The following is a 26,616-nucleotide window of genomic DNA, read 5'->3' as shown; positions in this document are numbered from 1 at the left end:
GGAAATGTCAAGTTGTTTAGAAGCAAAGAAGCAAACAGAATCCAGAGAATGAGGCTAATTGGAATCTTAAATTATGTTTCTTTTCAGAGGCAGGTACTTGTTCCATTAGAAAAATGAAGTCAGTTGCATTCGGCAAGTTTAACTGAATTTTGTAGACCCCGTGAGTGTGCAGCCTTGTATCATTAAGGGGATTCATTAAATCTATTGATAGCAGCCCTGCCAGATAAGTAGTTTCCTGCCTGGGCCTTTTCACAAGGAGCTGCTGTTTGTCATTTGCTTGCATCCTGTCACTAAGCTAAGTAATAAAATGTTGAAACTCAATGTGCTTTAATTACAAAATGACCACACCCAGTGAAAGATGTAAAATCTGATTTTAAACATGGAAAGTTATTTCTGGTTATGATCTCATGGTCTGTCAAAACAAAATAAAACAAAAACCCGAAGCATACTCAAGCAACATTGGACTCATTGCACTGAGCTTTTAGATACAAGCATCCTTGACGAGGCCAGACACTGTTCTGCACCCCCAGGGGAACGACTGGCCTTTCATTGATTTCAAAAGGCACTTCCTAGCTGGATCCACTCCCTAGGGATGTTAAGCAAGACTGTGAGCAGGGCCAAATTCTCAAGGCTGAATTCTCAAGGTTGCTCAAGAAAATTGGGAAACTCAGTAATAAAGAATAAAAGTAATAAAACCATGTTTTCAACTTTGCACATGTTGGCTAGAAGGTAGTACTCTCACATGCAAATATTACTAGCTTGTTGGCCTCCCCTGTGGTTATTACAATGTTAGTCAAACTATCTAGAATTTTTTTTTTCTTTCCTGAAGCTTTTTTACTATTGAAATTTGAGTACCAGTAGAATTTTTGAATACAAAAATCATTGAAATTAAAGCCATAAATTACCTTCAAATGCTGGTGCTTTAGTTTGTCTTCCTCTATTTTCAGACGCTTCTGTGAGATTTCTTCCTGTATTTTTCTTTTATCCTGAAATAAAAAAGTTCCAGTATATTTTATTTTTAAAATTTGCTTAATTACGTTTCCCTGGGGTTGTTGGCACTGTCTGAATGGCTCGTTAGTGATTTTTTTTTGGCATTGGTGCGAAACTGCTTTGGAAACTCCTATTTCAAAGCAAAGGAGAGCAAAGTGAGACATTTGAAGCATTTTCCTGATGGGAAAGCACATGAAAAGGTACCTTTTCAAAGAGGGCTTAAACATCCTTCTTCACTCCCCTTTTCTTTCTTCCCCGTTAGTCTAGCAAGATTGACCTACTGAGTGACGTAATCGAAAAAGTGAATTGTAAGGAGACAGTTTTGAAATAGATGTGAGGAAACATCGTGAGAAGAGAGACTGATCCTGGCCCACGGTTTGAGAAGCTTCTGGGTGAAAGAACTTATGTGGCAAAACTGGTCAACCTATGGATCATTAGAAACACTAGGAAATTGGAAAGTGGGACTGTTTCCTCCTTGTATAGCCTGCTATGGGGAGATAGAGGAAAATAGTTTAGATAGTGCTTCTTAACACTAAGAAGGCTTTTTAGCTCAGGTAAAACAAAACTCATGAAGATATATTGTATCTTTCACCAAGTTTAAATTACATTACTTCAGACAACCCAGAAAGCATAACTACTAATACAAAAAGGTTGTACTTTTAAGAAAATATAGCAAATATACTAAGTAGATAGCCTGGGTTTGACTTTTGCCTCCTCCACTTACTATCTCTGTGTCTTGGGATAAAATCCTTAGCTTCTCTGTGCCTCAATGACCTCATCTGTAAAATGAGGATACTGAGAGTACCTACTTCATAAGATGTGAGCATTAAATGAGCTGATATATGTAAAAGTTTCTAGTGCTCGTCACAGTGCTCGTCACAGTGCTCTAGAGGTATTTAATAACATTAAATAAATAAATATATAACTTGTTAATCATACAGAAAGCAACACATTAAATCTGACAGTGCTTTCATTAGCTTGAAATGTTTTAGAGATTCTCTGGAATTGTTTGAGACATATGACTAGTCATACAAAAAGGTCTTTATTTCCTCATTTTTGATCAGAGGTGACATTCTCTCCATCTTATTAATATGTGTTGGTTTTAAATCTGCTTTCAAAATTAAAAACTCCCAAAGGATGAAATTTTGTTGCCAATGAAGACATCCAAAAAAAGTAAGCTATAAAGGTAATTTAGAAGAAGGAGATCCAAAAATATTTGGCAGTGTTATTGATATAAGTGCATTATTGATATATAAGTGCATGGCTTCCCTGATGTGACTATTTTGAAGATAAAAACTCTTTTTTGATGTATAATTTCAGGTACATTTGTTGAAGAAAAGCAACATATTGCTCTCCAACTGTATGCTGTGTTTCTCTTTGCATGTCAGGAGAATATATGATTTCATCAGCTTATTATTATTATCGAGATAAGGTCTTATTCTGTTGCCCAGGCTGGAGTGCAGTGATAATCATGGCTCACTGTAGCCTTGATGTCCTGGGCTCAAACAATCCTCCTATCTTAGCCTCCTGAGTAGCTGGGACTACAGCGTGCACTGCCATGCCTGGCTAATTTTTTGATGTTTTATTGAGACAGGGTCTCACTATGTGACTTGGGCTATATCAGCTTACTTTCAAAATTTCATAAGTATTTCTTTGGGAAAAAAAATAGCTAGGCAACAGGCATGCATCTTGAGAACCACTTCTTTCTTTGGATGAAATCTGGCCATTAGTAACAAAAACTCTGGAAGCCTCTGTGAGTCAGTTCTTCACTATCTCTAGAGGTTGTTATTGAGCAAATATTAATTATATTTTAAATTCATTGTGCCAAACATTTTGGTAATTATTTTTCAGGCACCATTTTACTTCATACTCATCATAACAAGGAGATACTATGATAATTTCCATTTACAAAGAGGAAATGGAAATTTAGGGGAAATTAACTCATCCAAGTTTCATCTGACAATTGTCAGAGCCAGGATTTGAACCCAGGCAGTCTGAAGTCAGCCTCCACACTCCTAGCCAATTCACTGTGCCATTCCCTGGAGTGGAAAGTTAATCAAGCTGGTCACAAATTCTGCCTTTTTCTTCTCCTTCATGAAGTACTGTGGCCAGGAGGCAGCACTGGGACAACAAGCACTGAGTGTGACCTCTCATTAGCAGGGAGCACATTTTTAGCTCCCTAGAGGCTGGTGCTGCAACTAGCTCTCCATGAAAAGCCCATAGAGAAGAGCATGTTTTGTGTCGTGGACAGGATTGCTGAACTCAGCAATGCCTCCCCACCCCTGCTCATTGCCAGTTTGGGCTAGTTTGCCATTTGTGCTAGTTTCATCTTGGGGTTAGTAATCAGGTAATTGAATCTGTGGGTAGAGGCATGGCATCTGGAGTATTTTGGCAACACCAGGCTTATACAAGAGTTGCTAAGGAATACTAATGTTTTGTCACTCAGAGGTAATATAATGCCTCTCTTATATCAGTCGAGGTATGTAGGAAGGAAATTTCATAATGTTTATAGGCACGATCCTATTTTAAGATAGGTGTACTTTTTCCTCATAAGATATTCATCAGCACAGAGTTATTGTTTCTTTGCCAAATTTCACTGGACTCTGTTAGCATTAATGAAAAATAGTATGACAAAAACTTTGTTTCAGTATAGCAGAATAAACTATAAGTCAACCTTAAGATGTTTATCTAGCTCAGTTGCTAGTGTACCAAAAGTTATCATCGTCAGCTAATTCCTTCCCAAATTTTCATGGAGCAAATAAATGTGAAATGCCATCTGCTTCCCCAAATTTCCCCAGCACCTGGAGCACTTCTATAGATAGCTGTCGCAACCTGGCACATCAGACATTATACTGGTTATTAACGTAACCATTATGAATAACATATTGTTGCTTATTTCTCAATGTTCAACTACCTTGACTTTTTGTTCAATGGGCATTTACCTAGATTTTTAGCCATCTGACAGCCTATTTTAGCAACTGACGCCCAGAAATTTCAATCTGGAAAAGGTTATCTCTTAATTATTTTGAAAATTAATTTATTCACCTTGTACAACTATAAAGTTATTGTGACCATCTATTAATATGATCCAATGATATTAACACAATCACATATTTGATAAAAAGTAAGCACAATGCTTAAGAGTATAAGTATTTTAGTTATATTATTGATTAACAATGTGCTAAATTCTAATATGCCTAATCCTGTCAAGAAGGCAGAATTGCCTTCTTGTTTGATTATTGATTTATTCAACACTTAGCTACTTATGTGCAAATGCTATATTCAAGATGACATTAGGAGTTGTGCAGTGTTTAAAAATTATTTGGTAGATGTGAGTTTACATTCTTTTTTTTTTTTTTTTTTTTTTAGACAGCATCTTGCTCTGTCACAGAGGCTGGAGTGCAGTGGCATAATCGTAGCTCACTGAAGTTTCAATTTCCCAGGCTCAAATCATCCTCCTGCCTCAGCCTCTCAAGTAGCTGGGACTATGGGTGCACATCACCACACCTGGCTATATTTTTTATTTTTATTTTTAAGAGACACAAGGTCTTTCTGTGTTGCCCAGGTTGGTTTCAAACTCCTGAGTTCAAGTAATCCTCCCACCTTGGCTAAAGAAAGTAATTTGTGCAAGTAACTATAGTCTAAGAAATAAAGTTATTACATATAATAGTTTTTCTTTCTGTCTTTACTTTTTTTTTTTTTTTTTTTTGAGACAGAGTCTTGCACCATCATTTAGTCTGGAGTGCTAGATTGTAGTGGCACAATCTTAACTCACTGCAACCTCTGTCTCCTGGTCTCAAGTGATTCTCGTGCCTGAGCCTCCCGAGTAGATGAGATTACAGGCATGCCCAACCATGCCCGGGTCATTTTTGTATTTTTAGTAGAGATAATGGAGTTTTGCCATGTTGGCCAGGCTGGTCTTGAAATCCTGGCCTCAAGTGATCCGCTTGCCTTGGCCTCCCAAAGTGTTGGGATTACAGGCGCAAGCCACTGCACCAGCCAACATATAATAACTTTAGTAGTAACACACGTTATCACTAAGGCACTAGTAAGGATGCAGGTTGAGGGGAGACAGGGAGAGGTTGTTCCTAGCTGATGTCATTAAGAGAAACTTTGGAGTAGCATCTGAGTGGAATATTTTGGGTGGTTACAGTGGGGCTGGGGAGTAGGGAGAAAGGGCACTCAAGTCAAGGGCTTGATGTGAGCAAAGGCCTGGAACCAGCACACTGGGACATTATTTAAAACAACAAGTCTGGAATCTAAGTTACCATATAAGGAGTAGCAGGAAATTAAGGACAACCAGATGAGGATAGATTCTCAGTAGCGAATACTGAATGGCATGACAAAGGGTTTAGAATTTATTTACATATTGAGATAAGGAGCAATAAAAAGTTTTCAGGGGAAGAAGAATCATAGAGTTAAAAGCATGTTTTAAGAAGTTGAATATGGCCTCATTGTATAGTAGCTGTGGAAGGGAGGGAACACAAAGAGGAGAATCAGTTAGGCCACTGCACAACTCATACATAAGGCCATGAGAGCGTGAATGAGAAGGAGCAGAGGTTATGGATGTCAGAGTTAATAAGGAGTTAGATTTGTCAGGACTTGGCAACTGATGACATCTCATTGAGGAAAAGGAAAGTGTCAAATGGAATGTAAGGCTCTTATGCTTAGGAAACTGATGGGAGAGCAGAATGACACGTAGAAATAGGAGTATCAGGAGAAGGAAGATTTTGGGAAAAAAGATGATGGATTCACCAAGTTTGAGGTGACCTTGGGCCAAATAGGTGGAATTATCTGCTAGGCAGTTGGAATGTTGGATGGAGAGAGATGAAGAATCAGAGCTAGAGATAAAGATGTGGGAGTTTTGAAAGGGATAGATGAGAGCAATGGGAGACATTTTTTATGAAAAGAAAAGGAGGCTAAGGAGAGCCTCCATGAAGCACCTACCTTTAATGGGTATAGGAGAAGGGGAACCCATGTGGAAGTTTATTTTGGGTCAGTCTGATATTATTTATAATAGGACTTGGTGAATTTGGCTGCATAACTGAAAGGAGCAATGAACGAACACATGTTATTTCAAATAAACAGATTGTGGGGAGCACAAAGGGCAACCACTGAGTCATGATATTGTAAGTTGTGAGAGATCTACTAATCCTACAGTCCAAATGCTTCATTTTACATGTAAGAGTTTGAAACCTTAAGAGGTTAAGTGACTTGCTTAGAAAGGTATTTAGTAGCAGGGCCAAGACTTGTAAGAAGATCTTAACTCTTAGTCCTGGGCTCTTTTTACTTCTCACTATCTCTACAAAAGAAAAGCATGGTTGTGGGCATTTAGGCAAGGATAAAAGTAAAGAAAAATAGAAGCCATCATACTACTTGACTAGAAAGAGGGTATAGGTAGTTTTTCTAAACCATCTGAAACAATTGGAAGAGGCAAGTTAGAGCAATGACTGAAGAATTAAAATAGTTGAATGTTTTCAGGTTCATTTTGCTAGAAGCTGATAATCTTATAACTTCATGATTAGCTTTGCTGATATTTTCATTGCCTAGGGTCCGAAAAGAACACTAGTAGAAACCTCTTATTTGAATGTAATTACTACCAACAGTGCAGAGTTGGTGATGTACAAGTAATGGTAACTTGGAAAAAAAGAGATGTGCTAACAATATTCTTAGGAAAGAATCCAGGGCATAATTAGAAGTTTACCAGATTTCAGTAAAAGTATGTTTTAACGATTCTTGAGAAGCATTCTTAAAAAAATTATTGAAAATGGAGCAAAAATTTCAAGAGGGAACACAGATCATAAGGCGTGGGCAATTTACGAATGGAAACATGGACACACAATTAAAAATGATGTCGGGTAAGAGGAAAAGAGAGCTACTATTTAAAAAAATAAAACCAAATCATTTACTATCACTGAGAGTTTCCCAATAAGTTCACACAACCAAGAATGAAGATAAGACGGTGACACTTATTTATAATAGTGTAAATAAGGTAAAAATTCAGGGTGCTGTGAAGATGTGAAACATGAAAACACCGAGGGCACAAAAAGTGCATGTGTGTGTGTGTGCGTGTGTGTGCGCATGTGTGTTATGCTAAGAACAAAAAGATAAAGGCAACAAGATGACTGCTGAAATACATAGCATAATATTAAAATGACAGAGGTAAAATACTATTCCGTTTCTACTTTACTTTCATATTTTTGATTAAGGAGAATAATCTTGATCCTCAAAAGGGTAGAACAAAAATGTCTAAAGGGAAATCAAAGCTGAAGAGGAAATACAGCATTAAAGACAGAGCTGCTCTAGTCTTCAGTCTCTGATGGGTTTCATTTCAGTGGGTAGAAAAATTTATAGACATGACAGAAAAATATTGTTAAGTAACCTCCTTGGAATCTTGGATGAAGTGAAAAGATACCAGAAGACTGAAAGTGGCAAATGACCCAATTTTTTGAAGAGGCAAAGAGGTGAATAATGAATATTTAAAGACTGGTGAAATTATGGATTAATCCCTAGCAAAGTTGTAGAGTGAACTGCATCTAGACAAGGAATGTGTTATTTAGACAAGGAATAAGTTAGGTGGTAGCAGTTGATAACTAAAAACAAAGCATTTAAAACACACTATTTTTTATTGCTTAATTATTTCAAGATCTGCAGATAACAAAGGTTTAAGCTGGTTTTAATGATAACTAACATTTATTAATTTTTTAATGTTTTTAATATTATTTATCATCTAAGACTCAATAATTATTCATCCATATTTTCTTTTAAAAAATGACTGTAATTCAGCTGAATTTATTTTGATTCATCATAGATGCTGAGTAATTGTTTTTCTAAATTTTTAACTATGTATCTGAAGTTTTATCAAATAATTATTTCCTATTGACTTAGGATGAAACTTTTATTACTTACTAATTTTTTAAACTGTACATTAGGGTCTGGTTGCAGGTTATCTGTATAGTTTTCCAACTATTGATTCTGGTACCAATACTGCATAGTTTAGATCATTTACCAATTAGATATATTCAAGTTTTCCTTTATTGCTCTTATCAAAAATGTATTGATTAATAGCCATAGTTTATTTTTCTAGTTGGACTTTGGAATCGTTTTGTTAAATTCCAAGAGAAACAAAATTGAAAACCCAACTAATTCCTTATTTATCCACATTTCCCACCAAATCAGAGAAATCAACCAACCAACCAACCAACCAACCAAACAAGCAAAAATCTACATGCCTTGATGAAATTTAAAGTTACTCTTAATGGTCACTATCCAGAGATAATCAGAGATTGATAATGTTATATAAGATTTATATCTGCATAGTTTATTACAGTTCATATCAAATTGGGATTATTTTTACATGTTTAGTAATATAAATTGGCCACACAAGCAATGGATGAGAATACCTCCTTAGAGATATTGATTGAAACTGTATTAAACTTAAAATAAATTTGGAAGTATATGATAAATTTTCTGTTTTAAAACTGCACTTTCAGGAATAATATGTGTCTCTGGTCACATATAGTATGTCACTTGGTAAAGTTTTGTTAAATACTGCCCATTTCCTTAGTAGGTATAAAAGTGCAAACATTTCTTCATGTAAATCTGGCATACTTCCTTACTAGTATTATTTTTAAATTTTAACATTGCAAAATGTTGTAGCTATTAAGGATGGAAAATTTTCACATTATATTTTCTGATTAATTTGTGTTTTTCAGAAAACTACTGCTTTATATATATTCATTGTGTATCTGGCTTCTTTACTGAACTTTCAAGTCAATTCTTATTCTTAACCTTAGAGACACTGAAGATGAAAACTAGAGAGTTCATTAACTTTCTCAAGTCACGCGATTGATCGAGTGGTGGAACTTGTGTCAAACCTGATTTTCTACAATTCCAGGGGTGATGCTTTTTTATCTTTTTATTTTTATTATTTGCTTTCTTCCTTATTGCTTTCCAAATATATCAATAGAAATACAATTCCCCAAATAAGGGACATTATAACAGCAAGGGGCTTTATACTCATCAGAGTTCTGATCAACTCTTAGCACCAACTTCTAACAGTTACATTGACAATTTGGAGACTGTCTGGAATGAGTCTGTGAAGAATGACTGAAATCCAGGAAACAAAGCTGTATAGCTTCAGTGGCAGCAGTCATGATAATTGGGTGGAAGTTAAAGGCAACCAGATTCTGGTACATTATGTCAGAACTCTTAACCCAGAGAGTTGTTCTCAAATGGAAAAGGGTGTTTTGGGGGGTGTTGATCCACCTGATACTGAAGTGCTCAAGGAGAAGCTCAAGGTGAGCTTGAGCATGGTGTTAACAGAGTGAGGACGTGGATAAAGAAGTTTCTACATTTTCTTCTGTTCCAATGATTATGTCTGCATCTAGCTTTGAAATATCCTACTTCTTAAGTTAGCCATGGGAATTGGGCATGGTTATCACTACTATTTATGGGGTGAATTAAAAAGCACACATTTTCTAAACCCCATTTATCAAATAATTGTAGTCTTCTTTCCCAACCTTACAACACATTCTAACAGACCTCTAAACAGAATTCAGTGTGTGTTTTACTTATTTATTCCTTTGTCTACCCTATCTTGTTTGTTCTAACAAATAGCGACAAAACAAAACAAAACCAGGATAAACAGCAAACACAAAACAAACCCCTGAATAATCGAGGGGTGATGGTAAACTTGGCCAGGTCTTCAGTGAAGAAAAATCTGTCAGTAGGCCAGACAATCATTAGCTTTCACCCTTTCTCAGCTTGATTGTATTTGTTCATTCATTCATTCACCCACTGAGGACGGTTTTTTTTGTTTTGTTTTGTTTTGGTGCTCCAGCTAGTGTTGAGCTCTTTGTTGAGGGAACTGTGAAAGATGCAAGTATGTCTTTGTCTTGAGAATTCCTGGCTGGAGGGAAGAAGCTACATAAAGAAGTGGGATGGGGAGGAAGGCAGAGGCAAAAAGGGCCTGAACTATTAGGTGTTCTGAAAAATCACTTTGATTCTGTTCCAACCCTCTTAAAACAATAACAAATGCTTCTGAAATGACACCACAATCTCTTCTTGCCCACTTCTATTCCTTGCAAACTGGGGAAAGTGGGAGGAAACTGCAGAGGTGGAGAACTGCTTCAGGTTAGAAAATGTGGTTAAGCAAAGCAGAACCTCCATAGTTTCTTCTCTTGACTCCACTTCAAACTGTATTCACAAGCGTGAACAACAGAAATCTGAGGAAGTTCTTTTCCTTTTTTTCTTTTCTTTTTTCTTTCCTTTCCTTTTCTCTTTTCCGTCTTTTCCCTTCCCTTCCCCTCCCCCCTCCCCTTCCCCTTCCCTTCCCTTTCCTTTCCTGATGGAGTCTCACTCTGTTACCGAGGCTGGAGTGCAGTGACGCAATCATGGCTCACCGCAACCTCTGCCTCCCAGGTTCAAGTGATTCTCGTGCCTCAGCCTCCCAAGTAGCTGGGATTACAGGCATGGACCACCATGCCCAGCTAATTTTTGTATTTTTGGTAGAGACTGGGTTTCAGCGTGTTGGTCAGGCTGGTTTTATACTCCTGGCCTTAAGTGATCTGCCTGCCTCAACCTCCCAAAGTGCTGGGATTATAGACATGAGCCACCGTGCCCAGCCAGAAATCTGAGGAAGTCCTGAACAGGGGTCAGGGGTGTGATTTTGATGTTTATAAAAATTTATCATGATGGTCAGAGAATCCGATAAGCAGAGGAATGGATTCAAGTTCCAACATTTGACTAATTCCTTAGCTTTTCTTGGCCTTGGCTTTCTACTGTAAAACGGGAATGATAACATGCTTTTGAAAATACTCATAGGACTAATTAGACAAATGAGATAAAATGGATGTGAAAGTTTTATTTTTCATAGCCTAAATGCCATGTAAGAATAGGCACTGTTATTATTGTTAGAAATCTCACAATTCTTTTTCTTAGGAGATGTCCATTTTATTCCACAGTTGTTAGCATATTTGATTAATAATAGCTGTTGTAGCCCACTTTGCTGTGTTATGTCATCCTGTGTCAATCACTGATACATTTAATAGGTTGAAAACTTGATGCTTAGGACAGAAGAATCTAGTTTTAAGTTCCATTCAGAACTTCTGAGGATAACCTAGCTGTGTGTCTTAAGTGGCTTGACTGAATCCTCTCAGTCCCTGGGATTTTATGTAAAAACTATAATTACAGATCTCACTCAAACTGCTTTGATGATGTTTTAGGAAAATGTGCATGCCCCAGGGTTCTGGGTAAGGGAGCTTCTTAAGCAGTAAATGTTCATGGAGTCTCTTCCCAAAATGACATTACTATCATTTAAATAAATTAAAATATTCTTATTTCATTTTAAGAGAGGGTAGGTAGTTGGAGACTGTAGATTAAAAAGTGGAAGTCCTATTGCAGTTTTAGCATTGAACTATGTTACATTTGTTTATACTCTGGTTAGTCTTAGATGCTTGTTCTCTAATTTGTTTTAATCGTAGTTTTCTAAAGAAGCAGCTTTTCCTTTCAACCATCCAGTAATGTTCAGAAAGTTCATGGGGATCTTTGTCAGTAGAGGATTTAGCAAAGTAGCATTATCATTCTGTTGCACAGTGGAAAAACCTTCCCCAGTTATCAAAAAGCAGTTTCCTTAATGAGCTATCAAAATTATTATACCTCATCACATGGTCTCCTTTATGGGTGGGCTATTATGTTTGGCAAAGAAGTGTGGCATACCACATTTGTTTGAAGAAACCTTTCCGTCTCTGGAAGAAACATGTAATCTTGGTACAGCACTGGAAAATTGTGCTGAGGTTACATTGTTGACTATTGTGGCATGGGGCTTTTTTATTTAGAAGATTGCTACATCTTCATGTACCATCTTCATGTGAATTTCTTTGGAAGCTCATGACAAATTAGAAGTTGTTCCTCTAACTATGTCTTCATCATGAGATATGTTGGTTAACAACGGGGCATTATACATTCTTTGGCCACTGGTACTTTAAGAATTCCTTAGAACTCTAAATAATACAATGATCCAAACACATGTTAAGGTATGCCTTTGTTAAAGACTCAGGCTAGTTTACACTTGTTTTTACTCTCTCACTGATTCAGATAGAGCGAATAAGGAAAAATATATATGGCCAGTCTGGAATACAGAAGCAGGGCTGACTTCTTGGGTTTGTGACCTGTGAAGTCACCCAGGGCATCATGCTCAGAAGGGCCTAGCACTTAGATCAAAGCTCTGTTGTCACCGCCTTGAAATTTTGAATACCTTTTGAACAAGGGCCACCACATTCCATTGTGTTTTTGGCCCCACAAATCACACGGCAGGTCTTGCTTTGGGTCACTGTCTTATTGACTGTTAGATGATCCCAGATATTGACAAAAAGGGAACAAGATGAGGTAGAGTGCTCGGAGACACTTGTAACAGGGAACATGTGCTAAAGAAGTAACTAGAACCCATCTGTGTTCATGTTATTGTTTTAATATTGGTCTCTGTACTGTGGAGATTTCTGTTTTATGTAAAGAACTCCATGCCTCTTAAATTCCTATATTTACAAATCAAGAAAAACTTATTTGGGTATTTGGGAGTGGAAAGCAGTAGGGAGTGGATCTGGGGAAATGTGAGAGGTTTTTTTTTTTTTTTTTTTTTTCATCATGAGCGGCTTTGGCCAGCAAAATCTGGCTCTGCTGCTTAAATTCCAGTGTCAGGACTTTATATGGCTCCTTTCCAAATGGAGGCAGTCCTAAGCAGGTGCTTGTACTTGTGATTATTTTTATTGTCCAACTTTTGACAGAACTCACCCCTTCACGTCTAGGCTCAAACGTCACCCTCTTTGTGAAGCCCATCCTGACCACTCTATTTAAACTTACAACGCACTCCCATCCCCACTCCTCACACTCCAGATTCCCCTTATTTCACCTCTTTTCATTCAAATGCACAAGGTGTGGTGCATAGTAGGTGCCTAATAACCATTAATTGAATAGAGGCATGAGAGACTCTGTTGATAACACACATTCCTTACAACTAAAGGCAAGCCTGGATGAGAATAAAATGTCAGCTTTCTTCTTACTCTCTTTTCCTCAGTGGCGTCTGTTCTCTGAAAGTGGATTCTGGTTCTTAAACTTCCTCTGAGTTCATCCTTCAAATAGAACTGAGTCTCTGATCACAAGACAGTCTAAGATCTAGTTTTCCGGTTTGAGCATATTCATATTTGTAATGGTATTTTCCAATGTCACTGTAGGCATGGGGGTAAGAAAATGTATTAGCTGTGGAGGAGATGTCAAGAGTATACGGAATGTCACTCATTCTAAGGGAATCTTTGTGTGTTTGAGGAGAGATTCCCTGGGCCTTTTCATTGTTCTTCAGTGTGGCCCACGTTTACTTTCAGACAGGAACTCTGCAGGGATAACTCTGTCAGTGGTACATTCAGTCCTTCATCTCATGCTTCTCGAGAATGCTGGAGTCATTGGTATCCTCAATTCCAGTATTGTTAAAGGTGAATTTCAAATTACTAGTCTATTTCAAAATACTATTGAGTTCCAGTTAACTCTCCTTTTGTGGAAAGATCAACTATTTTTTAAAATGTGTACTGACTTGAAAAGGGCCTCAAGAGACATTTTAAAGATCAACATAATATTTAATTAACTTTAAGCAGCCCTGTTTTAAAATTATAGTTGAAAACTGAACTTCTAGGCAAAGGGGTACTTTGACCAGTAATTTGGTAAGGGAAGAGTTGGTGCATGGATAAAGTAATAAGGAAGAACATGAAAGCAATTGTGTAAAATAGAATCTATGTTTGGTACACCCAAACTGAAGTACCTACCCTTGAACAATTGTTTCTGCATACTATCATAATTTTGCTCTTATTCTCTTTAAATCTTTGAGAAGACGTCTGACTAATCAAAAATTCAATTTACTGATCTGATATGAGAAATGAATGGCTTCACGATAATTATTTAGTTTTCAATTTGAGAACCTAAGTATCTCATTTCAACTACTTAATGTGTTTAATCTTTTTTTTTTTTCTTAAGAAAAAGAAAAAGATGGGCACTTGGATCTTGGTTCTGTCAAATTCTAGGTATATTTTTTCAATTTATTTTTTCAATTCTTTTTTCAATTTATTTTTTCAATTCTTTGCAGTGAACATAATGACTTTTTAGGCACCTGAAACCAGATAGAATAAATACAACTGTGAAGATTATTTTATATTATAGCCAGTCATTGGAGAAACAAATTTTAATGTAAAAATGAAATAAATCCTATAGTGTAAAAGTTTTTTTCTTTTTTTTCTTCCAAAGTGAGGTCTATGTATTGGTATGTCTGGGTGCATTGTTCTGATTTCATTCTTGAAGAATAAAAAAAATTATTTCCAGTGTAGGTAAACAGGAGGAAAAAGCTAAAATGCAAAGATTCTCACTGAGTTTTAGTCTAGATTGGAGATTCTGAGGCTTAAGTACTTCCAAAAATGAAATAATTCTTGCAAACTCTCTGCATACTCTGTGATTTTGTTTTCCTAGGGGGGAAGAGATTAGCTGAGGTGGCTTCCTGGGCAAGGCAAGGGTGAGGGCGAGGAAAGCTGGCATGTCCCAGGGCGTCCAAGAGGGAGGAGACTGGATGTGCTGTTTCCATGGACACACCACTGCTCCACTTTTCCTCTAGGTGGTGACAAATGTGACTGGATTTAGCCTGGTGAGGTGTAGGCTGGTTTATGAGAAATTTGTTCCCATAAACTTTTTCCAGTTTTTTCCCTACAACCTTTATACAAGTAGATTACTTCCAAGCTAGAATTACTTTGTGATCTTACGTTGGAGATTTGTTTAATCCTTTCTAATGGGATATATTTAGGCTGATGGAATAATCCAAATATTTTTTTAATCATCAAAAAAGCATACATCTGTATATTCAGGAACCTACTTACTCTCTTGATAGCTTTTAAGGCATTATGACGATTTTCTGTTTCTATTTGCAATTGGAACCTTCAGTGACTAAGATTCCTAGCCTTAGAAATAACTGTATACAGCTATATCTTTGGAAATGTGTGGTTTTGGTAAGAGTTGTAAGGTGCACTGGAGGGAAAAAGGGCTCGAGCAAGGGTGTGGCCCAACTGAAAGAGGAAAATTCAGAACAAGGGTCTACTTGTGTATTTCAATTAGCTAATTAGGAGATATAAGCATTAGAAATAGTGGAGCTTGTGACCACACAACTCACGCAGTCTAATAAAGTAACCTTTAGACAACAGCTGTAATGTAACAGGCCCGTGCCAAAAACAACACAGCAAAGCCGAGTTCCTGTCCCTTAAAGCAGGACAGCTGAGATGGTGTCTCAGTGTAACAACAAAAAAGAACAAAACAAAACAAACAACAATCCTGATCAAGGTTTTCTGAAGAGAGGAAAATATAATAATTAGAAGCTAGACATTTAGCAAAGCATTGTTTTAAGGATAAGTAGCAACCTTATCAATAGACTTCTGGTGTCTTACTACTGGCTAAGAAGACATTTCAATTTACTGAATGTTTCTGGGTGAAACTGAGACATTGTATCAATTTAGTAAAAAATCTAAATTAGGATTAGCGTAATTAGCTATACAATGAAAATTTTAAGAACAACAACAACAAATCCCTGATCTAGCATCAGTTTTTAAAAAGTACTAATTTTTTTCCTACACCTAATGTCAGTGGCAGAAAACGCTGAGAAATTGGGATATTGCTTTACAAAGATCTTTTATTTCTTAAAACAATTACATCAAAAGTTGTAGCTAATGATAAATGATTGTGACACAGATTTTCAAGTTACTGCCAAACACAGGGCTTTATAAAATTAAAAAGAAAGCTGGATCATTTAAGAAAAGTAATTTATTTCTTGCTTTGACTTTTACCCAGAACAAACATAAAAAATGTACGATTTTCCTTCTCGGTATTAACAAAATATTTTCCAAATCCACTGCATGCACTGCATTCCTTTATCAGGATCTTATTCAGTTTGTGACTCTGCTGGAAACTGATATCTTAGAATTAATCTGATACGTGCTTTTACCTACTTTTCTCTTGTTTAATGCTTAAATTACGTATACTAACATTCATTTTAATTATCTTAGGTTTTCTGGAACATGCTATCTACTACAAATACAAAGTTTCAGGTCATTTTTAAAATTGCTTTTTCTCTCTTTTAAAAAAATGCTAACTTTTTGATGCATTCATAGCTTAAAAAAGTTTCCAAGTTGGGGATCTGTGTTTTGATCTAAGACCAGTCAAATGAACATTTAAGGAAAAACTGCATTTCTAAGGTACACAGAGTGTGAAAGATAGTTTATCAGACTGCCTTAACAGCTTTTGATTGTTGTTTGAAACGCAGGCACAGCCTTTTTGAAAATCAAGAACATTTGCCCTGTACTCAGGTTCTGAAGCCCCAGAGTTACAGAGGGTCATAAGGGTTAAGAGAGAAACAGAGACGCGTCCATGAAGGCTGACAGTTCTGTTTTTCCACTTACAAGGGCTCAGCGACAGGGGCAGCCGGCCACGGTCTGCCTTCCTCTAAGCAACCACCTTCATGAGTTATAACTGTACGCAGACTTACTGTGATGGCCTGGAGTCTTCCCTTCACCAGCTCAGCTTCTTCCATTCTAGAAGTCAAGGACAGTCAGACGGGGAAGCAAGTCCAAAGCTACCATAAATCAAGGAGCCTCCTGGGGGAGAGGAGCGGGGGTGACAGAAGAGAAGCAGGGAGAAATCCGTTCTTTGCACCAGTGGAGAAATGGAGAAATTCCCGACTTGTCAGGAGCGTCTCCGAGCAGATGCACAGATCAGGCCAGACAGACACATGTAATGAGGGTGTGCTGGGGAGGCAGACGCTGAGGCTGCTGGCATGAGTTGACTGACAAGTTTGAACGGCAGCGGCACAAGCCCTTTTCCTTCAGGAGCTGCCAGCTCTTTGTTGTAATGTGCACAGTTAGCAAGGCACATTTTCTTATTAACTGTTCCTTACCCAATTCATTATTTTCCAGGAGTGGCACAGACAGCCAACACACTGAGTGTTTAATCAGCCTCTGCTCTAGCAACACACAGCCATCCCCGGATGTGTGGGTCTGTGTGTGTTTGTACAAAGCTCGTTTACCTGCTCTCTACCTCTAGAGAGAGAGCCTTACCTTGGCTGAGGCAGAAGTGCCAAGTCACTTGTTTGCCTTTCTTCCACTGATTGGCTTTGATAATAATACAACAATCTATAGCTACGTTAAACTTCATGTAGCGGTGAATTTACGTTGGTTTGTTCTCCCCCTTCTACACCCCACCCCCGACCCACCTGCTCAGCAATTTGTTGCAAACTTTGGAATCTTTAGGTCATGGAGAACTCAAAGGTGTTAATGTGACTATATTGAGAAGTTGGCCCACCAAGGTATTTAGTGTGGCTTAAACACCAAGTGCCACCTTTTGTTATTGCTTGACTTGGATTTCTGTGGAATGCAGTTCTTTCTTGGACGTTGTTCAGAAATGACACTCTTGGCTTTCAGGAAGGTGCCCATTTTGACCTCACCAGTTACGCAAGAGAAAGGAGTGAGCCTTTGAAAATGTGATGAGACATTCTGGAACTGCCTGGAGCCCTGGACTGTGTGGATATTCCCCTCTTTAGAAAAAGGCAGGCAAGCCCAATGGGACTCCTAGGTCAAAGCAGAGGCTGGGAAGCTGTACAATTGGCTCTGTCTGTTTTCTTTTCCCTACAGGTTCTTTGATTAAATTTTGTTGAAGTAAATCCTAATTACCAACTACCTTATTATTATGTGTTTGAATGCTATTAAGCACTTTCATATCGACATTCAGTTGAAGAGGTGAAAAGGACAACCCAAACATTGAACATATTTCCTTTGTAGTTTTGATATTAGTAATAATAATAGCTAATATCTGTTGCATTCTCTCTATAGGCAAATGCATTCTTGCAAAGTGCTGAGGGATAAGTGCTATAATCCCCACTTTAAAAATGAGGGAACAGGCTCAGAGAGGTAATTTGCCATATAGCTAGTAAGTAGCAAAGCCAGGACTGGAACTCCAGCTGCCTGACTTTATAAGTGGCATTCATCAAGGACTGCCCAAGGACACAGGGCAAGGAGAGGCACAGGCTGAAGGTTAAGTCAGTCTTTATGAGAAGGGGTTGGGCCCCCAGCCTCCTCCTCCATCTAGCTCCTAGAACACTACAGCTGGGTGTAACAGCCTAAGACAGAATGGTGTGGGAACGTCCTCTGGAGAAATTTATTGGCCCTACTGAGGTTTCCCCATATTATCGGCTAGAGTTCCCCAACCACAGAGCCCTCATCCCAAGTCAGTCACTATAAGGTGAAACCCATGTTTTAAGAGTCTGAAATTATACTTGAGAGTAGTTTGTCTTTGCTCATACATCCTCAGAAGGGACACTTAGGGAGACCAGAGAATAGGAGGATTGTTTGGATGTAGGCCAAGTTTGTTTACTGTTGGATGCATATTTACGCATTAAAAAAAAAAAATCAAACCTTCAAAACTTCTGATTTTGTTTATTTGTAGATCCTGGCTGAAATTAAAGACAAGAAAGCAGTAATGATAAATATCTCAGTCAGAATTGCATGTTTGGTGCCCAGAACAAATGGGCAGTCATCCAATTATTAGTCTGGATCTTTTCCTAAAAACAATTTACCTCTCAAATCTCATTTCTGCTAGAGGAAAACCCAAGATTTTGCTAGTGTAGGGGAGGACAAGATTTAAAAAAAGAGGATCAGGGAATTTAAGAGGGAGCAGAGTTGCAACAACTGATTGGCATCTTCATGTGGGTGGTAGGCAGAAAAGGCTGGAGCTGGGAAAATCTGGGGGACCTGAGTGGAATCCTGGAGCCAGAGCTCTGATGGCCTTGACAATCTCCCTTGGTCTGCACTACAGATTAGGCTGTTTCCACTCAACTGTCCCTCCCTCTCTCTTTCACCTGCCTCTTAGACATGTCCAGCTCCAGCCTTTTCTGCCGATCCTCCCATGTTCTCTCGTACAGTCATTTCTCCTCATAAAATTCTGTACATTTAACCCATCTTGGCATTTGTTTCTCATAGGATCCAGAATAACATCATAACTTCCACATCTACTATATTTTATTTACTTAATCTTTTATTGTCTACCAGAATGTAAGTTCCAGGAGAGGAGAAAGTTTGTTCATCCATGTATCCCAAACCCCTAACACAGTGCCTGACACATCAGAGGTTCTCAATAAATATATGCAGAATGAATAACAAATGCTTAAAAAATTAACAATTATTAGTATTGTCCACTAAACGAATGAATAAACACGTGGTGAGACCCATCAGTTGTCAGCAACCAGAGTGGTCCAGTGTCTCTCAGGAATTTTAGCATTCTTGCCGTGCTCAGTCACTGTCTGGGAGTAGCCCCTGGGAAGCATAGCCTTGAAGCAACCATAGGAATGCGTTTCAGAGTAAAGGTTTGATTTTTTTTTTTTTAAATTGACCCAAAGTGGGACTCTTGGGTCAATTATGCTCCTGTAGTTCAGTGTCTGAGAGGCACATTCTCATCAGCCACAGTGATAAATCTATGGAAAGAAAATAGAGCAGGGAGGAGAATAAAGATGGCTAAGGTAGGGAATGTTGCACTTTAGAATTGGCTCATTAAGGTAGCCTCAGTGAGAAGGCAACATTTGAGCAAGGTCTTGAAGAAGAAGTGGGAGTTAGTGATGAGGATACTTATGGGAAGAGCATATCAGGAAGGGCCTGTGCAAATGTCCTGTGGTGAGCCATACCTGCCATGTTTTAGGAACAAGGCTAGTGTGGTTAGAGAGCTGGGACTAAGAGAGAGTTAACAGGAAATTTGGTTGGAAATGTAACAGGTCCCAATTCATGCAGGGTCTAGTAGGCCATTGTAAGGACTTTAGCTTTTACTCTGTGTAGGATGAGAAGATATTGAGGTGCTTTGAGCAGAGGAGTGTTTTGCAAGGGCGAAAGCAGGAAGACTAGATAGGATGTTATTGCAGTAATCCAGATGAGAGATGATGGTGGCTTGTGTCAAGGTGGTAACAATGAGAGTGGTGGAATTGGTTGTACCATGGATGTCTTTGATTCCGTTGGTGGACTGGATATGGGGGTTTAAGAGAAAGAGAGGATTCATAATCACTCTTTGCCTGAGTAAATAGAAGTTGTCATCAATTGGCCGGGCACAGTGGCTCACGCCTGTAATTGCAGCAGTTTGGGAGGCCGAGGTGGGTGGATCACGAAGTCAGGAAATCGAGACCATCCTGGCTAACATGGTGAAACCCTACTAAAAATATAAAAAATTATATTTTTTATATCTACTAAAAATATAAAAAAAATTAGCCGGGCGTGGTGGCGGGTGCCGAATGGCGTGAATCCGGGAGGCGGAGCTTGCTGTGAGCTGAGATTGCGCCACTGCACTCCAGCCTGGGTGACAGAGCGAGACTCCGTCTCAAAAAAAAAAAAAAAAAAAAAAAAAAAGAAGTTGCCATTAATTGAGATAGTGAAGTTGATGAACTAGGATTTTTTTTTTTTTTTTTTTTGAGGGAGAGGATAGATTTTGGAAAAGTCAATTGGTTCTCTACATGGAGATATTGAGTAGGCAACTGGATATATGAATTTGGAGTTTAGGAAAGAAGTCTCAGGTGGATTTATAAAATTTATTGTAACTATGGAAGGATCAGAAAACATCCAGAATTGTAGTTCAAAAAGTAGCATATGTTAGTGAACTAGCTTTCATTAAATATTAACTATATATTCATGACCAAATTCAGCCTTTGTAAAATAAATATATAATAGAGTGCTATCTGCTGTCAATTATTTTATTGAACTACTTTTACTAAATATTTTTGTTGTTTTCCAACCAGTGTAAACGAGGATGGCAAGAGTTAAAAGTTAAAGTCAATTAGTTGACATTATATCAGGAGGTAGGGATATAAGAGATTATGAGACAGTGCTCCTTCTTACAATGAATTTACTGTCTGGCTGGAGAGATAAGACACATGCTCAAAACAATTAGAAGAAAAAAGAATAGTAAACCAACCGTTATTGTATTCTGATGAAACAAAGTGCTAACTAATGCATGATTTCAGCCCAGGGTAGTATATCATAGTGAATGATAGTAGTGTGTGGGATTAGCAGTGAATGCAACATGAATTGAAAAATTGAGATTAATGTGAGTTGCAGGAAAGCTGTTGCAGGGAGAAAGTAGACTTTAGAAGCAGAGAAGGCATTTCGAAGCATGAGAGGGGGTGAAACAATGTGTTAGAGGTCCATAAGGGAGATTGTCCTGTCTGGAGCAGAAAGGAGAAATTAGACAGAGAGATTGATAGAAATATACATTTATACATAGAACTTGATGTTCAAGGAAAGTGGGAGAGAAAAGGTCAGATTCATATTTTAAGGTAATAAAACTGCCAACTTCTCAGACATACAGGAACAGGGAAAATTCAGGTAGAGAGATCCATCAGGAAGGGTGACTATGAAAGAATCCGTAGAAAGAGCCTGTAGAAAGAGGCTAAAAAATCACCGAGGTTCCACAAAAGGAATGGTCCCCCAGGGTTCTTCCTCACCTTCAGAAGGTCTGAACTCAGAGGCCACAAACTGGATGAACCTGAAGGACAAAGTAAGTAGAGGAGGAGTATTTAAGGTGCTAATACAAATGTGTTAGAACCCAAGGGGGATGGCAATGGGAATGACCAATAAGGAAGAAATCTGTAAGAAATTTCAAGAAGAGGGTTCAACTGGAGAGAAGGATGAGAATTTGATAGGTTCCAGATTAAGTACAAAATAGAGCTTGAATTAGAAATTTCAGATCAAAAATCGTAAAGAAATGAAATCTAATGAAATAGTGGCAGGAGAAAATTGAAGGATGCCAAAGTCAGGAAGTCAATATTTTTAGAATGTATGTGTCAAAAATGTCTCTAGAGCCTTTTTGAAACCAGATCCCATGTTAAAAAACTGGATGCTCATTCTCCTTCTCACTCTTCTCTCTTTTTCTTCCCATGTTTCTCTCTTTATAATTCTCAGACTTCTGGAGGTCAGAAGTAGTGTCATGCTAAGAATATGGTGTTTATTTTTTATGCTACATCTCTGAAGGAATTATTAGAAAAACCTTCACTTTCAGATTTACCATGTGCTAATGAGTCTGTTTCTATTTTCTTTTTTTAAATCCTTGACCCTTATTCTCTCACATCACTGGACAAGGTGAGTTTTTCATCGCCCTTTTATTCTTTAGTAGACCTTTGGAAGGGATTTAATTGCCATAGGCAAGTAACAAATAGTATGCGAGTAGGGTGACCACATAAATCAAATTAAAACATTTGACCACATAAATCAAATAAAAATTATTTTGATTTGTTGGTACTATGACATACCCATTTCATTGTGAGGTAATTTGAGCTTTATGGTTTAAAGAGTAAATGGGGAAAAATAATAGGCTTCAAGACAATCTACAGTACAGATGCTTGTCTTACTTGAGCTCTCCAGACACTGGGCAGAGTTAATCTCTCCTTCTCTCTTTACTTGGCTTCCAGGACACCTCACTCTCTTGATTTTATTCTCATGTCATTGGTCTCTCCCTCTCAGCCTTCTTTGTTCTTTCTCCTTTTCTCAATGTCTTAAAATTGCAGTGCACTAAAGCTGCAGTTGTTGATCTTTTCTTTTCTATTCCTTTCTACTCACTCTCAAGATCTCATTTAGTCTCATTTTAATGTCATTCAGATGCCAAGATTCATGCATTTATTTATATCTCCAGCCTAGACTTCTCTTCTGCGCTGGAACTCCCTTACCTCCGAAATCTGTATGCCTCATTCCCTCACCTTTTTGGGTCTTTGCTGAGATGCTACCTTCTCAATGAGGCCACCTTGACTACACTATGCAAAACCACAAATCCCTCTTTCTGAAACTATGAATCCTCCTTATCTGGCTCTATTTTTTTTTTAACCTTTATCATGTTCTGTAATACTATATGACACACTTTTTTGGGGGGTTTATTGCCTGTCTTCTTTCACTAGAATGCAACCTCCATGCAGAGAAGGTTTATTTTTTATCTGTAGTCTAAGTACTTAGAGCACACTGGTACGTAGTGGACACAACAGATAATTGTTGGATGGTAATCATTATGATCCATTTGATTGTACAATATGTGTCAATCAAATAGGCCTACTTAATGGATTGGGGAAATTGACATTCAAAAAGATTAACTAATCTACCAATGGGCGATATATCTAATAAGCAGTAAAACTAGGATTTAAATCTAGAACTGTCTGGACAAAACGTTCCCTCTTTATTCATCATACTATCCTACCTCTATTTTTTCCTTAGTTGCAATGAGACACCACAGCACAAGGTTTAACCAGACGTAGAATACTATATTGTGCATGACCCACAAATTCAATCATTTTGACGATTAGTGGAATTGATTTTTAAGACTGGACACAGTTTAGAACCATTTTTTTTGATATTTGCTTAAAGATTATACTATAACATTTTGTAAGCAAACAGAGTCTACAATCACTTTTTCTTTGAAATTTGCTTAAATATTAGACTATAATTATTTTGTAAGCAAAGTATTCCAGAGATATACCACTACAAAAAATATTCTACTTACATGTAGTCAAATAGTGTATGTGGTTAAGCATACTGCTGTCTCTTTAAACAACTATGCAGTGCTTTCCAGCTAAGTCTCCTAGAGGTCAAACAACTGCTCCATTTAGTGGAAAAGGATATTTAACTAAACCAGTTGACTTTTTAGAGATAAAAGGTGCAGCTGTTTTCTGAACACAGCCTAAGTTATCTAATATCCTATCAAAAATAACCACAGATAAGAAATAACCTATTAACAAACCAAGCACACAGCAAAGTCTCCCCAAATACCCATCAAACAAATTGAAAATGTTCCATAATTTATTTTCCTTCTCATGTCCATGTAACATGAGACACCAATATTTAACATTTTTGAGATCTTATATCTTAGTGTCCTCTGACTCAGTTTACAAATGGACATGAAAATAATTAGCATCATAGAAAGTATTATCATAGCTTTAAACTGGAGAAAAAGCAGGAGGCTAAACAGTCTGTAATCATCATTCCACAAAGATCAAGTACTATAGGGTACCTCAGCACAGTGCTTTTTTCTCTATCAATTTCCCACTTACACGTCCACACCTTCTGGTGCTTTTATACCCTTGTACAGTGTGTATCATAGAGGAGGATGAAAAACACCATCTAGATTGAACTTTAGATGTATTTGTTATGAGTAAGAGCATTCGATGTGGACCATTTGCCTTATTCACTTTCCTTCCTTTGTTAGTAGTGTAGGGAAGCCGCCCTTCCCTCAGCATTGTTTTCGGATTTGGGTGTATTTAAAAATGCTGTTCCACTGTGATACCTTTACTTGACACTTTCGTTTTTAGCCAGTTGATTCAACATAATGTTTAAAATATTTGGACCAAAAAATGTTCCTGAAACCAAAAGCATTTTGAGTACATTCAAATATGTGGTAGTGCATACTAAACTGGATGTTTAAATTATCCAGATTGCTTCTGTGTGTGCTCAGCTGTTTTATGAGCTTAAAAAATGTGGGGCTCTTTTTGATTGTTGTTTTGAGGGTTATTTCTCCTTTTTCTCTCAAAGTTTGTGATTTTAGTTTAAAGAGTAAGTGATTCAAAGTTTTAGCATCTGGGTAGTTTTTGCCCTAGATTTACACAAAGAAATACTAAGTGGGGTTTCTTCTATCAACTGAACTTGTTACATTCCCTTTTTCTCCTTAAGTTTGAATCTCAATTTTTGTTGGTAAAGCAAAATAAATACCCTCAAATTTGTATTGATCTCATAAATGCAAATAGAGAAATTAAAGCTGATCATTGAGAAGCTGCCTTGCCTATAAAGAAGTTATAGAGTCTGTAGTTCTACTAGACTCCCAAATGTATACATCGGGACTGCTGGACCTCATATTTGTATCTCAAATACTTGTATTCCCCCATAAAGTCTTGAAGAACAATTTGGCCATCATAGGAATACAATTTGGGAACTGAATATGGAATTTAAAAAAGATGTCACTGCTAAGTGGAAGCCCAGTACTTTGAGTTCTGATTACATAGTCATTCATCTATCCATACATCACATTGTGGTTAAACATCTATTGACTATGTAATGACATCATGCTATGTGCAGAGATAAAGATAAATAAGACAATGAACTTTTTAGTGGAGAAGGTAAGAGGTACACAGAAGACAAGTTAATACTGCATGAAAAGTGAAAATGTCACCAGTCACAATCAGGACAAGGAAGGCCAGAGTTCAGCGAAGTCATGCTAGCAGAGATAGCAGTTGAGCTGAGTGCTTGAGTCTTTCAGATTTGGACAAATAAGAGTTAATTAACCAAGAGAATGATTCCAGGATAGGAGGTGTAGGGAAGTAAGGGGGACATGGCACAGTCACAGCCCCTGAATGTCTAGATCATTATAGATAAACTGAATAATTCCCCTAGGTGCAGATTTTTAAGTAGATAATGGAATGACATCTTACCAAATTGTCCATGAACAGGCTTATACATCCCCAGGTTATTATGTAAGGTATGTGATATTCAAAGACTCTATGTGTATACATATATACACATACATATTATAAATATGTTTGTCTCTATTAATGATCCTTAGCTAATTCATGTACATCAAAATCTTGTTTCTCTTCCATTAGTTAATGAATGTAGATGGTTTTGGAATCAGAGATACTGGCTTATTTTCCAACCTTTCCATTTACTAGATGAGTGAACTCAAGAAAATCACTTAATATCTGAGAGAGTGCATTTTTTCAGGAGTACAATGATGGGAATAAGGAATATGTCAAAATTTTTTTCATCAATATTAAATTAGTATTTAGGTAAAGATGGTTAGAGGCTACAATAGATGGTTAATAAATGGCAACTTTACTATTACTATTTATCTTATTGTACAAGTCCAGTTCTTAGAAAGGTATATTAAATCTTGCAGTCATATTATTTTTTTTTTCAGTGCTTCTACATTTGCTGAATACCTCTCTTAACATATATAAGCTAATACTGCAATTGACTTGTTCATGAGAAAGACCAGAGTCTCATTCTTTCCTATGAACCAAGAAGCTATCAGCTATCTTCATTTCCAGGATGGGAAAACTGAGGCATAGATGGACTGACTGATTTGGGCAAGGAGCCAATTCATTAAATAATAACTCTCCTTGTCTTTCCATTGGATTCCCTATGGAAATCTTGGAGGGCTCGGTCTGATTCTTTGTCACTATGGAAATATCCTATAAGATTATCCAATTAGGTTGGTTTCTAGGCAGAGCCGTCACTCTGAAAGCTAGGGTGCAAGCCAGTTATGTTAAAGTGGATTTACACGGCAAAGCAAGAAATGAGCCAGCTGTCAGTATGTCTGCCTTTCAGTCCATTTCACTATTAAAAATGAAGGCTCTGAGGTTTCATTTACCAACAGATTGGGTTCCAGACAATTGTAATTCTAGCTTGAAGATTTTTGGAAATAAGTGTTTTGAAAGATGCCAACTGAAAGTTTACTTCCAAAATATTTAATGGCCTTTCTTTGGAGAGATGGATAATTTGTAAGGGCCAGTGTTTATTGCATGCCTTAGATAGGCCTTGAAAAAGAGAACTAAAA

At 37.5% G+C, this 26,616-nt stretch overlaps 1 protein-coding gene across 2 annotated transcripts in view; it reads right to left on the bottom strand.

Moving 5' to 3' along the window:
* PALMD (palmdelphin) overlaps positions 1 to 17,344 on the bottom strand; it is a 48,796-nt gene extending 31,452 nt beyond the window's left edge. The window contains exons 1-3 of one of the 2 annotated variants that reach the window (XM_011992517.1): positions 17,121 to 17,344; positions 16,553 to 16,661; positions 906 to 986 (exon numbers count right to left, since the gene is read on the bottom strand). In XM_011992517.1, the coding sequence (XP_011847907.1) occupies positions 906 to 986; positions 16,553 to 16,597 (126 nt within the window). In that variant the 5' untranslated portion in view covers positions 16,598 to 16,661; positions 17,121 to 17,344. Of the gene's footprint in view, positions 1 to 905; positions 987 to 16,552 lie in introns of both variants that reach the window. The other variant, XM_011992516.1, reaches the window with a different exon arrangement.
* Positions 17,345 to 26,616: the final 9,272 nt, after the last annotated feature.

The sequence above is a fragment of the Mandrillus leucophaeus genome, unplaced genomic scaffold (genome assembly GCF_000951045.1).
Source record: "Mandrillus leucophaeus isolate KB7577 unplaced genomic scaffold, Mleu.le_1.0 Scaffold413, whole genome shotgun sequence".
In the NCBI taxonomy this organism is placed as follows: domain Eukaryota; kingdom Metazoa; phylum Chordata; class Mammalia; order Primates; family Cercopithecidae; genus Mandrillus; species Mandrillus leucophaeus.
The sequence above is the reverse complement of the archived record's forward strand: the minus strand, read 5'-3'. Positions and strand labels throughout refer to the sequence as shown.